The sequence below is a fragment of the Oryzias latipes genome, chromosome 8, assembly GCF_053564925.1.
Source record: "Oryzias latipes strain Hd-rR chromosome 8, Olatipes_Hd-rR_3.1".
In the NCBI taxonomy this organism is placed as follows: domain Eukaryota; kingdom Metazoa; phylum Chordata; class Actinopteri; order Beloniformes; family Adrianichthyidae; genus Oryzias; species Oryzias latipes.
In genome coordinates, this window is record NC_136244.1 from 11054093 (window position 1) to 11068312 (window position 14220).

General features: G+C 36.7%; 1 protein-coding gene and 1 long non-coding RNA gene across 2 annotated transcripts in view; one reads left to right on the plus strand and one right to left on the minus strand.

Annotated features, from left to right (window-relative positions):
* grin2aa (glutamate receptor, ionotropic, N-methyl D-aspartate 2A, a) overlaps positions 1 to 14220 on the minus strand; it is a 197798-nt gene that overhangs the window by 16220 nt on the left and 167358 nt on the right. The window contains exons 12-13 of the mRNA XM_004071747.5: positions 3728 to 3817; positions 1353 to 1450 (exon numbers count right to left, since the gene is read on the minus strand). Coding sequence (XP_004071795.2) covers positions 1353 to 1450; positions 3728 to 3817 — 188 coding nt within the window. The remainder of the gene's footprint in view (positions 1 to 1352; positions 1451 to 3727; positions 3818 to 14220) is intronic.
* LOC111947775 (uncharacterized) lies at positions 6643 to 10299 on the plus strand. The gene is made up of 6 exons (XR_002873702.2): positions 6643 to 7023; positions 7759 to 7984; positions 8113 to 8272; positions 8359 to 8566; positions 8664 to 8820; positions 9831 to 10299. It is a non-coding gene; the product is annotated as an uncharacterized LOC111947775 (long non-coding RNA).

Here is a 14220-nt window from a genome sequence, read left to right on the forward strand (position 1 = left end):
AAAAGAATGTATGGTAATAAAAACTCTTGTGAAAATGCAAACACATCTTCCATTAACTCATAAACATGCTGCACTAATAAAGCGTTCCTTGGAGAGGATTTGAAAATGGGTTTACAACTGGATAATGACCGCAAACATTTATTAGAGTTTCTATTACCAGTGCGACAGCAAAACCACAGGAAGAAATGGTAAAATAATGCAACAGAGACTAATTTCTCAATTTCTAATTTCTCAGAGGCCAGCTATAAAAGATGCAGAGAAGCAGGACTAAGAGCTGCTATGGAATTTGGTTTAATCCATTTTTCCTTTTTCAGGGTTTTGTTGTGATGAATTCCTTTGTCAAATAGCGCTATAGAGGTTAAATATTCAACAAATATATATACGTATAAAGCTTTTTTGTTTTTCACTTGATTTGAATGACAGCAAAAAGCAGTCTACTTTGTATGTTGTAAACTTAAAATGTTCTGATTTAGTCTGAAGAAGTATTCATTTTGTATACTTCCTACACTACTCCTACATGGTCTATACCAGGCATGTCTAAAGTCTAGCCAAATTTCCAATGGCCCATAGGCTCCTTTTATAAAATACATAATATTCGGCCCCCAGCACTTTCCTTAAAATTGTGTGTACAATTTCTTGAGACATCTTATCTATGACAAGCTAACAGGGAATGAGCCGTGCGAAAGTGGCCTATAGTATACTTGCTATACTCATACTTATAAGTATAAAGTGGTGTACTACTATTTGCTAAGGAAATGTTTAAAATGTTTAAAAGTTTCATTGAAGTCTGTTTACAGTAGAAAAAAAGTTACTTTTTGTTTTAGTTATTTAGTTATTTTCTAGTCTCGTCTAGTCTTTTTCAAGGATTAGATTGATACAATTATAGTCTTGCTGTGGTTCATTTATTGCACCTCCTTATGGGCTCGTCCTGGTTGAGGTAATCACCGCATCAGACACACCTGAAATAGGAAGTTGATATCCAGAAACAAATTCATATTACACTGGACAAGATTAGTTACATTCGGCATAACTGCAAAACTGGTCATCCTTTACTTAACCACTCAATACCAGTGAATAAGAATCTACAAAAAATGGTCGTGTTGTAAAGACATTTTTTTTTTACTATAGAAAATTGTGTGTAAAAATTTTAGTGGCTGCTGTAATAAATAAATAAAAAATTGCCATTCAGATCAATCTCTGGGCATGTAAACATAAATGTGGCTCTGCAGAAAATCTATTCGAAACTCATACACATTTCCACATGTTGCTCTGCACCAACGAAGTATGAGAATGCGTGTTTGAAACGTATGCGCACGGTTGTGTTTTAGTCTCAGCCTGAATGTGGACCCTACCATCTCCGATGATGGCAAGGATGGCCAGATCCACCTGTCGCTTCCAGTAGGAACCCTTTTGCAGAGCGATGCCATAACCAGTGGTGGCAAAGATGTACCTGCAGATGAGAGTGTCCACAAACACAAAAGTACACATATGTTAACGTTTAGGGGCACATTTTTTTAACCTTTGCTTTTTTTGTCAATGCTGTCACTATGTTTAAACATTTCTTTCAAGCAGATGCCTTGGGGGTGATATTGCACATGAATGTTACCCACTGCAATAACCCCTGACGATGGAAATCAAAATGTCTGTATTAAAAACAGAAAAAAAACCTGTTTGTAGACAACTCCATAATTTGTCATTAACTAATACATTTAATCTTCTCTTCTTTTTGTACATCACAACAATCAAGTAACATTTTATTTCTATAATTTTGCCTTTCCTTTCCATTAGCTGTCCAAACAGCTTAAAACAGTTTACTTTGAGCAACCTAATATACCTAATATATAAAAACTGTCACGGTCGACCTCGATCGGAAGATTGCAGGTTCGATTCCCGCCTTACCCGGACATGAGTTGAAGTGTTCTTGAAGCCCACCTTGCCTCTGGTGGGAAGTTTTGGCAGCGGAGCCACCATCAGTGTGTGAATGTGTGTGTGAATGAGTCTGTGACTGTAAAGCACTTTGGGCCTTCGAGGAAGGTAGAAAGGCGCTAGACAAGTATACGCCATTTACCATTTTACTACAGTGTTCATTCAAGTTGCTTTGTAAACAAATAGTCCTTTTCCTTTATTATTGTTCCCGCAATGTAGTAAATTTAACTTTTATTCTTGGTATGTCTTTATATCTTTTCATTTTAAACACATATAAGCTTTAAACTTTTCTAATCTCTTTTTTTGTTTGTTCTTAACTTGTTTTTTTAGCCCATATGCTTATTTCATACTTCCTGGAGAAGCATGAGCATCCATCCTGCCTACTTAGTGCAAAAGAATGTATGATGTCGACTTTGCAAATTAAAAGTAAAATAAATTATAGTTAGAAAAATGTAAAAAGCAAAGGAAGCAAAAGTGTGTATATTCTATATCGCTCTTTCTAACTAAGGTATTCATTAATTTAATGTAATTTATTAGTTATTTCACTTGTGTCATGTTGTTACCAAATTTGGGTTGTTTGTGGTTTTGCCTTTCATTTTCTTTTTGTGTCTTCACTTCAGAAAATACAAATGATTTAATTGATTCTATGAACCTAAGCTGTTGTTATTTATTTATTTTAATTTCCATACAATTACAAAAAGGAGAGATCTAGTGCTTTGAAAGTAAAATTAAACAGAAAGAAAAACAAAAATTAGAAATAACATAAAGTACAGACCACAAGTTTGGACACACCTTCTCATTCCAAGAGCATTTTTTTATTTTCATTGTCGAATATAAATATATTTTTTTATATATAAAAAGGTACTGTATCTAAACATATACAGTACACATCTGCTATATAGCATATAGATATGCTTGTGTTTTACATCAAAGCATTCAGTATAGAAAACCCCAACACTGGCAGTTTAGATTTGTATTTCAACAATGTTCATTGATTTAATTTTTGTAATAATTTTTTTCTAACATACTTTGTTACACTATAGTCCCTTGTTTTTTATTATAAAATGCACCACTGTTATCTTATTTAAATAATTCTGCGTTTGTTGTTCTTTTGATACAGTTAACATAAAAGTATTGCATGACAGATGTAACTTAAAATTCTAGGAGGGTAAAAACAAAGGGTTTTAATTTTTAGGTACAACTAACAATAACAATTGAAATATGTCTTTTTTTTCTAATAACCTTAAAGATACTGTTGATCAATGACAGCTTTTAGATTTTCTTACAGTTGCAACTCTGTCAATAACTATTTTGAGCCTAATGATCTCATAAATCAGGCCTATGTCAAAACATATCTTCCTTCCTCTTCTTTAGATTGTATTAGACTTCTTGCATAATGCATAAGAGAGAATTCAATTTTGTTTTGTCAGTTCTGTCAAAAGAACCAAATAGTTCCTGTTTTGAAAGATTGTCAGAATATTTTCCAATTATAGTTTTATTATAAGACGGTCTTTGTAGATTTTTGCCTGCCATCCTTTTAAGATGAAAAAAAAACAAAACAGTTTGGTTTATGTTTGTAAAACACCAAATACCATAAATGCTGTAAATAGACTTCAGAAAACCACAAGTAAACCTAAAATTAACTTACCTCATGAATGTGAAATGTGGTCTTTAATTTTCCATTTTAGCTTCATGCTTTTACATTAGCTTTGAAAGTTGAAGATTAATAAAAAACTAACAACATTATATAACATTATATTGCTTTGAAGAGAAAAAGGACAACATTTTTAGCTGATGTTACCCGCTGCCAATGGTCACCAGTTTACATCCTTCATCTCTGCCCGCCATGTAATTCAACACTGCAGCATCATAGATGAAGGCATCCAGTTTGCTGCAAAGAAAAGCAGAGTTAGAAACAACAAACACACAATCTCCTTTTCTGCCGTGTAAGAATTGCATATAATAGAATCATAAAAGACCCTATTAGGATGATATGTCATTCAAATTGATGGTAAAGTGGTAAATCCCGTCTAATAGGATTCCAACCTGAAGGTAAAGCTATGTGTAAGAATGTGCTAAACTTGGGTTACTGAGTGCACATTTAGCCCATGTTGTTCGCACTGTACAAGTAGGGAGGGGCTTTATTTTCATTTTCTGATTTTTACTAGCGCGTGTCCGTCGCCTACAGTTGGAAGAGGAATGTTGAGGCAGAGCAAATCTTGCTTTTTCTTGCACAACTCTATTCCGAGATATGAAAGACTTGGTGTCAAAACATTTTGGAAATATTAACTTCTACTTCATGATCAATTTTTAAACGGTTGGCACGTGAATCAAAAAGGACACTTCCCATACGTCACTACCAAATTTGAGTCCCTGATTGGTCAAAGTTCAACTGATTTAACTTTCAACACACGTTCAATGGCTGCGCGATTTGTACATATCCCGAAAACGGTCTTAAAAATGTGTGTAGTGATTCATGAAGGCAAGAGCTTTGAAGTCCAAAAGATGCATTTACATCTGTTTACATAAACTTTTCATTAAAAGTGGTCGCTTGAACGCGTTGCATTTAGCAGTGTGAACATAACTTAAAGGCTACATTAAGTGCAGCATGCTTCAGCTATGAAAAGATCTTACAATAATCTGACCTTTGACCTGCACAAACATTTGGTTTCAGCTCTGCAGTCCCAGACTGGCATTTTTAGTGTAACTGACACCACTGGCCACATCTTCCTCTGTATTGCAGCATTATCACAAGCTCCCCAAAACACTCAGCGCTCCTGCTAATAGTCCGGTGACTGCCTGGCCTTTACTGAATGTGAGATCCAGCCCTCTAATGGAGGCTCCCAGCACATAGCATACCTTTGTAATTAGCTACGGACACACATACGGGACCATACAAGCTTTTTTCAGCAGAAATAACATTTTTTCCACTCCTTTCATACCTTGATCCAGTGGTTTTTGTGTTTAGTGTGGCAGTCATAGATGGTGCTTTGGAAGAAAAAGCAACTCTCCCTCAATGGCTGAGGGAGCAAAGATAGACATTCTTTATTTATCTATCCATTTTTTGTAGCAGATTAACCCCGTTTAGGGTCGCAGAGCCTATCCAAGCTGTCATCTGGTGTGATGCAAGGTACAACACAGACAGGTCAGCACTCAATCAGAGCACCAACAAACAGAATAAATACAACCGCGTATACTCACTCCTGCAGTACAGTTCAGAATGACTAGTCCAAAAAAAAAAAGACCTGAAAGAATGAAAAGAAGAAGCAACCAATAGACAGAAAGGCTCCAGAGGATATTTGAACAATTTAGCTTTGAGGCTACAGTGTTGACCACAAAATACTGTTTAACCCCTCTGCTAAACATTTTTTTTATTTAACAAATACATGTTTCTATTTTAGCTAGCTACTAGTGTCTGTGTCTTTCATTAAACACAAACTACTTGCAGATTTTTTTTGTGCTAGAAAAGAATATCTATTTTTTAAATTGTAATGGTTGGTTATAGATGAGGTCTCAATAACAGTACATAGACCCTACGGTAAAGTTCAGATTTTAAACAAATTAAAAGAATAATGCACTATAGTGCACTAAAGTCAACAATTATTTCATTCCAAGAGTTTTAGTAAGAAATGTTACTTTCTTCATTCTATGGATTTATAAACATTTTAAATTGTTTTGTGTGGTGATTCTATAACCTACCCCCTTTGGTTACTCCATTTTCTTTTACATTTTTATGAATGGCTCCAGAGTTCACTTATGACCCATAGCAAAGCAAAACTGAAGATGAGATCTCGTTTCTGTCACATTTACGTCTCCTAGACATAAATGAGAACTGTTTGAGACTAAACTGCTTTTCTCATTCTTCTCAAACATTTCTCCTGAGAAATAAGTCTCACAGTGAGCACTGTTTGAGATCTCAAAATTCTCTCACAACTGTCTCTTCTCCAGATCTCAATTGAGAGAAAAATTAGCCATATTATGTTGCGCTCAAGTATGTCTCAATTTGATATCCTTACTTCAAATTCCTATCTCAGTTATGTCTCAGTGAAAGACATCAATGGTTCTGTCTCTCGTTGCTCAATAATTTAGATCTTGTTTTAGCCTTTTTTTTATTGTCTCAGCAAAAAGAAAAATTAGAGTAGTACAAGCCCTAAAATGAGTCTCATGATGACACCATTACAGTTCATCTCTAGAAAATAATATTTTTTATTTTATTTATGTTCAACTTAAAAAAGTTGTTTATTGCTTACATATTTATATAACTTAATTACAATTTCAAGAAAAAAAAGTTAAATCATTAAGACGGTCATGTCCTCAAAAGACATATTTTTGAAACTTTTTAAAAAACATGAAATTTCAAGACAACGTTGCAGTGTCGATTTAATAAACTTTTTTTTTGACTGCTTAGATAAACATAAATGAACAAGAATGTATGTTGGGTTAATGATGCTAGGTTTAGTTAAACACAAACACACGCATGCACTGGCACACATGCATACACACACAAGTGCATATACGCACACTTATATGTTGGTGGGTATAAAACATTTAACACATTGATGTCTGAACTAAATAAAGGAAATTTGGGATCATATTTGGATCACCTTAAAGTGAACAAAAAATAGATTTTACATTTGAAACAAACAAATAAAATACACAAATAAAAATAATCAAATTAATAAATCAACTATAGGGCGGTACAGATTTATGGGGTTCAGTTTGAGTTAATTTATCTTTGTCTTTAAAAATCACCCTTCATGCAGCCTTACAAGCTGAAAATATTTTCTGTTTTCTTGATTTTAGTCTGCATCATATTGAACAAACAGAAGCCTGGAGTAACCCGATTTGAATTTTAAACTGTATCACAGCCTCACTTGACACAGATTTCTGATTGGCTGATCACGGTGGGAGGGAAAACTCTGTGGTTGACGTCACCAACGGGCCGGAATCTGCAAGCGGGAGAAGTGCAGAGAACGAGAGACTTTTGACGACCGTTTGTCGTATTTTTTCTGCGTTTTAACAATCCGTGTGATGAATCTCCAACATTTTTTTTGCTTGTCTGGAAAAGATTCAAGTAAAATCTTTGAAGTTTGCACGGTAAGTTTGCGATTTCTTACCTCCAACTCTGAACTCTGTTGAATGCTAAAGGTGTTTTAAGCTAGCTCCGCCAGTAATGCAGACGTCTGGGCTACTCGCGGTGGCTTTGGCTGTATAAGTAATTATTACTTTTTACAAAGGTTTACTTGTGCTTTTTGTAATAAAAAATAGAGGCATTGAAGAGTTATTTGCAGTGCAGAGTTTACAGAATGAGCCTCGATATTTTTCCAAACGCGTGAGTGCTAAGTAACTGTTGGAAGACATTTTGCTCTTCAGTTAAGGGTCTGCAGGGTTCGTCCCATTCACAGTGTGACGACACCACAGACCATTATTCCAAACTTCAAAATGTGCAGTTTCACTGTATGTTCAATTTTTACGCTGTAAAAAGCTTTTATCTTGTTTAAAAGATCATCTTGCAGACGTTTGGCCTGGCATGCCATCTTTTGAAACTGGTTATGCACATGTGTTTAAAGTAAAGTCATCATTAACTGCTCACATGTCTAGAAAGCATAATCTGAAAATGTAAGTATGCATATTAGGGAAACATGTTCTCAGCCCTCTGTCAGTGGTGGAGATGTTTAGAGAGCACAGATGTAGCTAAGCCAACAAATGTCAACACTGATATGTACGAGGATTTTAGTGAATCATAAATCATATTTAAAAACCTTTCCAGATCTTACTTTGTGCTGTATAAAATGTGTGTACATGATGTTTTTTTCCCCTCTCTGATTAAAGGTGATCTAAATACACGTGAAAATGAGTGAATCAGAACCCATGTTCCTCCACACTGCCATTATGGAGGTCCTACCAGAGCCACAAAAGACATTCTGGAAGAACACTTGCAGTCCATTGGAATAAATGGAGTTGTATGAGGATCTACGATTCATAGAAGAGGCTGACTTGCTGCCAGCTTTGAGACCTGTTCAAGCCCGGAAACGTCTTGCTCTTTGGAAATTGAAATGTGAGTCTCAAACATTACAAATGAGTTTTTGTAATGCACAGAAGTGGATATGAATATGAATGGGTAACACACTGACAGTACAGTGTAAACTTAATACACTTATACTGTTTGTTTGTTTTTTGTTGCAGACCAAACGCCAGAGAACAGCACATCATCATCTGTTGAGACCTCACCAACACAATCATCATCACTTTTGTTATAGTCACCGAGGAGTTCGTCATCCACATCTTCCAGAAGCCGAGGACTGTACATACATTGACTGGGAGGACAGCTTTGAAATTCCATGGAGTAAGTTTTCTGAGGAATTTGTGCAGTCTTTGGAAAGAGACCTGGCCCAAGACTAAGGAAAGAAATGGTTTGCACTCTTGTTGCAGAAATGATGAAAGCAAGACGTTTTTCCAAACTCTAAAAGGCTGCAGATGATGCGGGGAGAGCAGAGTGGCTGCTCAGAAGAGATGAGATGTTAAAGAGATGCTCTTTCTTCTGCTCTGCTACTTTGAGGAGGATGCCATGTTCTTGTAGAAGATGCAGACGAGGTCCTGCTGCAGCAGGTGTCGTTGACTCCAACTGTTATTGTATGTGGTAAGTAAAGTTTCCAGTGTTAAATTATTCTAAAGGTTTTGTCTTTGTACACTGTACATGAGTGACATGTTTACTTCATCCATTGTTCTGTCTTTAGGACAGTCTTTCTTTTCCCCAAGGAGGTTCATGCTGAGTTGGGACCGCTCCATCGTACACAACAACATTGCAGCACTGTGCCTGATGTTCAGAAGCTACTTCTGCTTTAACCGTCATTATCCAACTGAGCTGGCTTCAACCCTGGAGTTTCTGCAAAGGTACATATTTATGAGTGCTGTCATGCGATTCATTTTTGGGTGTGGTTAGTTAATCATGACCTGCAGTTAATTATTCTTATTAATCTTGTATTAATCTAACTCGGGGCTGCCCATCCCTGGTCCTTGAGATCTACCAGCCTGCCTGATTTCCAGCTGATTACCTGGACCAGGTGTGTTCATTCAATCAGTATGTGGAGACATCTGTTGAGCTGATCAACAGCTAGCAGGGCTTGGGGATCTGGAAAACAGTCAGGGTGATGGATCCCAAGGACCAGGAATGAGCAGCCCTGGCTAACCTAAAATTTAGCTTTGAAAATCCTTATTTTGGGGTAATTTGATTTAAATAGTAAGATTGTGTCACATTAAAAGAAATAAAATACAATTTAAAGGGTGGCTTTATGAAGTTTTCTAAGTATAACAGACTTTTTTCCAATCTTTACTTTTGTACCACTAAGGGATAATTCTTCAGTCTCAAACAGAACAAAGACCTAAGCCAAAGTGCTCTCATTTAAAAAACTAATGGAAATATTCTGAACAATCCAAAAAATATTGACCACAAAATTCTTAATGATACCATAATATATATTCGTTGAAATATCTTATTCCACAGTTTGCCGTCTGACACGATCAGCCCTCAGCGTCCCAATTAAGACATGGGTATTATTTTTCCCTTGTTAAGAGCCAACCATGCAAAATGTGACTTGATCATTTCTTAAATGTTTGATCTGGACTGTATCATGAAAAATGAAATGAAACAGATTTGAACCTTATTTGTTAAATAGTTAATGCCCATAGTATGCTGCATTTCAATTCTTTTAACTGAAACAGATGTCCTCTCAAGCGACGTGTGGCTGCTTTTAGGGATGACAGAAACGTAATCTTATGGTAGCATTATGCAGCTGCTTTTATAAAACTACAGTTTGCTTCTAGCTTGAAGTGTTATCTTTGTTTGTTATGTGCGGTCTATTATCAATTTGTTCATGCCAGATTTTAATGTTCTTGTCTTACAGCTTATGTCCTGAGATGTGCCACTCTACCTGGTTGGGAACAAATTGAAGAGGCCAAGCTCAAGAAAGCCGTTGTCAACAAATGTAGGGCAGAGCAGGTTCTAAGGCCACTGCTATGATCTACAGTATGCGGACTGGTTTCTCTTCCATCTTTTTTCTTATTTTTTATCTTAATTTGGTTCTCAAATTGGTCCATGGATTTGGTAGGCTGCAAGTTTAGGAGAATGTTTTTATCAGGTACTTTTTTATGTGGTTACATAATCTTGTTTTTTTCCTTGTACCTCAGCAGTGATGTCAGTGTGTTTGTTGTTTAAAATATGGAAGTTTTCTTTACCATCATGTCAGCCACATTGAGTACGCCACAGTTCATGTACTTAATGCATTTAATATTTTAAAAAGTGTTTAATACTGCTACCACAATTCAAATGCTGTACTGATGATGGTGCTGCCCAAATAAATTGTAAAGCATTTACATTTCTAGTATTGTTTTTACTGTTACTGTATATCAGTGGTCTCCCATCCTGGTCCTTGAAGGTCACTGTTATGGATGTTTTAGCTGTTTTCCTGCTCCAACAGATCTGCTGCAGTGGTTGAATTGCCTCCTCAAGTTCTGCAGGAGGTGGTTAATCACCTGTTGATTCACATCTGGGGAGCAAAGAAACATCTAAACCCTACTGGATGGTGGCCCTTGAGGACCAGGATTGGCTACCACTGCTATAAAAATAACTTCTCTTTTCTTTCTCAAATACATCTCAAATATCATTCTCATTAACGGCTTTGGTAAGACATTTAAGAGAAATGATTAAGACATGAAAGAGACATCAGACAGACAACGATGAGATCTCTTTTAGGACTCATTCTTCTCAGATTTGTCTCATGAACGTCTTAGGTTCGTCTCTCCCACTTCTTAATTATTGCTCTAACAGTTGTCTCAACTCAACCTCATTTGTCTCAGTGATGTCTTTTCTCATTATAGCTTAACTCTTGCTCCTAAGGGACCCTTAGGAGCAAGAGTTAAGAAGCAAATGATCACAGAATGATACGAATATGAGACGCTCAAACTGATCTCAAGAGACGAGATCAAGCAACATATGAGCAACAGATTTTTCCTATGGGGAGTGACCTACAAGCATTTTTGTCAGGGGTTCCAGAGTTCACTTGTTTTGTCTGTACCAAAGTTCAGCTGAGCTGAAAGTTTATCAAACTATAGCTAAATGCCCAAATTCCCTAACTACATGCCACTACTTTCTTTTTTTTAAAAGAGCAAATATGACGTCACCCATTTTCCAAAGTAAAAACCTAAAAAAATATGAACATTTAACAAAGACTATTTATAATCTACTGTGTCCTGTTGATGAAAACTTGACTGACAGATCGGACAAAATTTGCTGTTTCATCTACTGCAGTTCCTGATCTGTCACCTTCTCTGTTACACACAGAAAATGTTACAAACAATTTTTTTTTGAATGACAAATCATTGAAACGCAATGCATTGTAGTTTGTATTCACCAAAGTGGTGATCATTTATGCACATTAGTTTTTTAGGAGACTTCTGGGTAATTTTCAGGGACCTTGATTTTGGAATAGTAGATTCGGACATTCCAAAATAATGGAGAACACCCTACATAGTGCACTAAGTTGGCGAGAAGGAATTCAGACACAACCTAAGATTATCAGAGAAAATAAGCCCTTGTTTGAACAAAACTACAAAATGCAAGTAAGCAGGCAATGTATGCTTACATATATTTTTTGACTCTAAATCTCAAGATAATGACTTATTAACTGGATATCACAAGAAATCAAAATACACTTTTCCTTATTTGGAGATCAAGAGAAAAACATCACTTTGTTGGAATTGTGAACCAAAATGACAAACAAAGGATCAACACCAATAAACGCACTTGTATGTTAACTCTCCACCAACAGCTGTCTCACCTGACATAGACATACCAACCAAACCACAAATAAAATAGCTCTAAAAATGTCACACGAGATCTGATGATCTGAACTCAGTGCACTTGTAATCGCCCGCTTCTCAAAACTGTTAAAAAGGTGCTGCTCTTTATTTTAACAGGAACACATAAAAACAACAAGGCCACACACAAAATGCAAAGATCCTCTGTGGTGACAGGCATCGCACTCCAACATTATTTATTTTAGTCATGATCAAAACTGAGGTGGAAATTGTGCAAGTGTTGTTTAGAGATTTAAGGAAGAAAAGTAGAAACATTTGGAGATCTCCAACAAAAACACATTTGTATCTGTTTTCTCACGATGCCCAGAAAATGAGGTCAGCTCCATTAGCTACCGATTACACCCAGAATTACATAAAAAATACTTCTCCTGACTCTTAAATCCATCCTCAACCTTGGCCCCTCATACCTGTCGGATCTTGTTCATGTCGCCACACCCACCCGTACCCTCAGATCCTCCTCCCTTTATCTGGCTGTCTCCACTGCTGGCGAGCAGAGCATTCGGCTTCCCTGCCCCCCAGCTCTGGAATTCACTACCCCCTGACCTCCGAAACATTGGCTGTCTCTCACAATTCACCAAGAAACTAAAAACTCATCTTTTCCAACTTGCATATTTCCCCCATAACTTGTCATTACTGGCCTGTTTTCTTAATGCATATTTTACTGGACATTTTATGCTTTTATTTTTATTTTCACTATTATGTATGGCGACCTTGGATTCCTAGAAAGGTGCCGAACAAATAAAATGTATTATTATTATTTCTATTATTTATCTCGTAAAAACAGTCGTTACTATTTTGTATATAATGATATCTAAAGATAAATTGAGATAAGAAACGATAATTTTATTTGGTTATCTCAAGATAATGAGCTAAAATAAAATTAAAATAAACTGACATGACAGTTTTGTCTTTTATACAAAATAGCTCAAGGCAAAGGTGACATAATTGTGATATGATTGTCCTAACTTGGATTTTAAAAATAATCAAAAATGTCCAAATCAAGAAAATTTTAGTTTGTGCAGAAAACAGGGAGGAAGTACTCATCACTCCGGTAGTAAAAAGATGTACAAGAACTAATACTGAAAAGTAACTAATGTTTTACTTCCTATGTTTGATGTTCAGAACTAAATTTGTTATCAAGTTTCTGATAAACTCCTAAAAACAATGGAGTTGTTTTCAAGATTTGCTCTCCCGAGTTTGTTTAGATAAAAATAAATTGGAGGCACCTGCATTTCAGTTTTTGTTGACATTCAAAGTTTCTAGCTGTGAGAACTTGTAACATTTGTGAAGGAAAAGCAGAGCACCTTCCTGATGTCTGCAGAAAACAGAAGCAATGCACAAGAAAGCACAACTATCAACATCAGTCTTTTTTATGCTTGGCCCCTAAAGAGTAAAAAAAAAAAAAACACACACATTCTAATAAAAAATAAAAAAATCGTTTTTTTTTTTAACGTAGTATTTATCTTTTAAGTAGTTGATGAGAACTATTTACAATAATGAGACCTTGATGAAGAAAGTTCCCCTGCATGAACCGCCACCTTTAACCCTTGTGCTATCTTGGATGACCCCACCCTTACTTTGAAATGTCATTCCTACCATGACAAAGGTGGATAAAGGTGGAAAGATTTCATGTAATCCATGGACACCAGTGAGGTTCACAAACCATTGAAGAAAAAAGGTTCAGCGCACTGTCTAGTGGGTCTAGATGACCCAACTCCCAATGGTAAAGTGCCTAGGATAGCACAAGGGTTACGAGGTAAGGTGAGGTTGAGAGCTTGATTGGTTCCAAGGGTTAGGGCCCCAGGTAGAGTCTCCCAAGGCAGGCAGGTTGTAGCTAACAATTCATACTAATGATTCAAGATTCAAGCACACTTTATGGATTCCTTAGAATCAAGATCTGCTAGTTTGCTTAGTGTTTCATTTTGGTGACATCCCCAGGATCGGGGTTCGCAGATGAGCACCTGGTGGATGAGATTCCTCCCACAAGAGCTGCTTGCACTCGGCTTGAAAAAGCTACATAGGAACCACCACTTACAGAATGGACCACAAGGGCTCAGTGCTGTGTGATCTGGATGACAGTCAAAAGCCAATCCCTGGAGATGGAATCTAACCATCGGGACATGAAATGTCACCCTACTGAGTGGGAAGTTGACCGAATGTTTCTGGGAGGCTGAGTGGTACAGGCAAAGACTGAGTGGCCATGGCCAAACAGCAGAATAGAGTGCCTGGCCCTCCTGGAGGCTTTAGGAGGGGTAATAGAAAGTACTCCGATTGAGGACTCCATTGTTCTGCCCATGTGGGCAATGACAGTGACAGCCGTAAGGGTGTAATTGGAATGATTGGCCTTGGTCTGGACATAAGTGGTGCTTTGTTAGTGGACATGTGGCCCTGTCAAAGTTTGCTTATAATGAACACCAT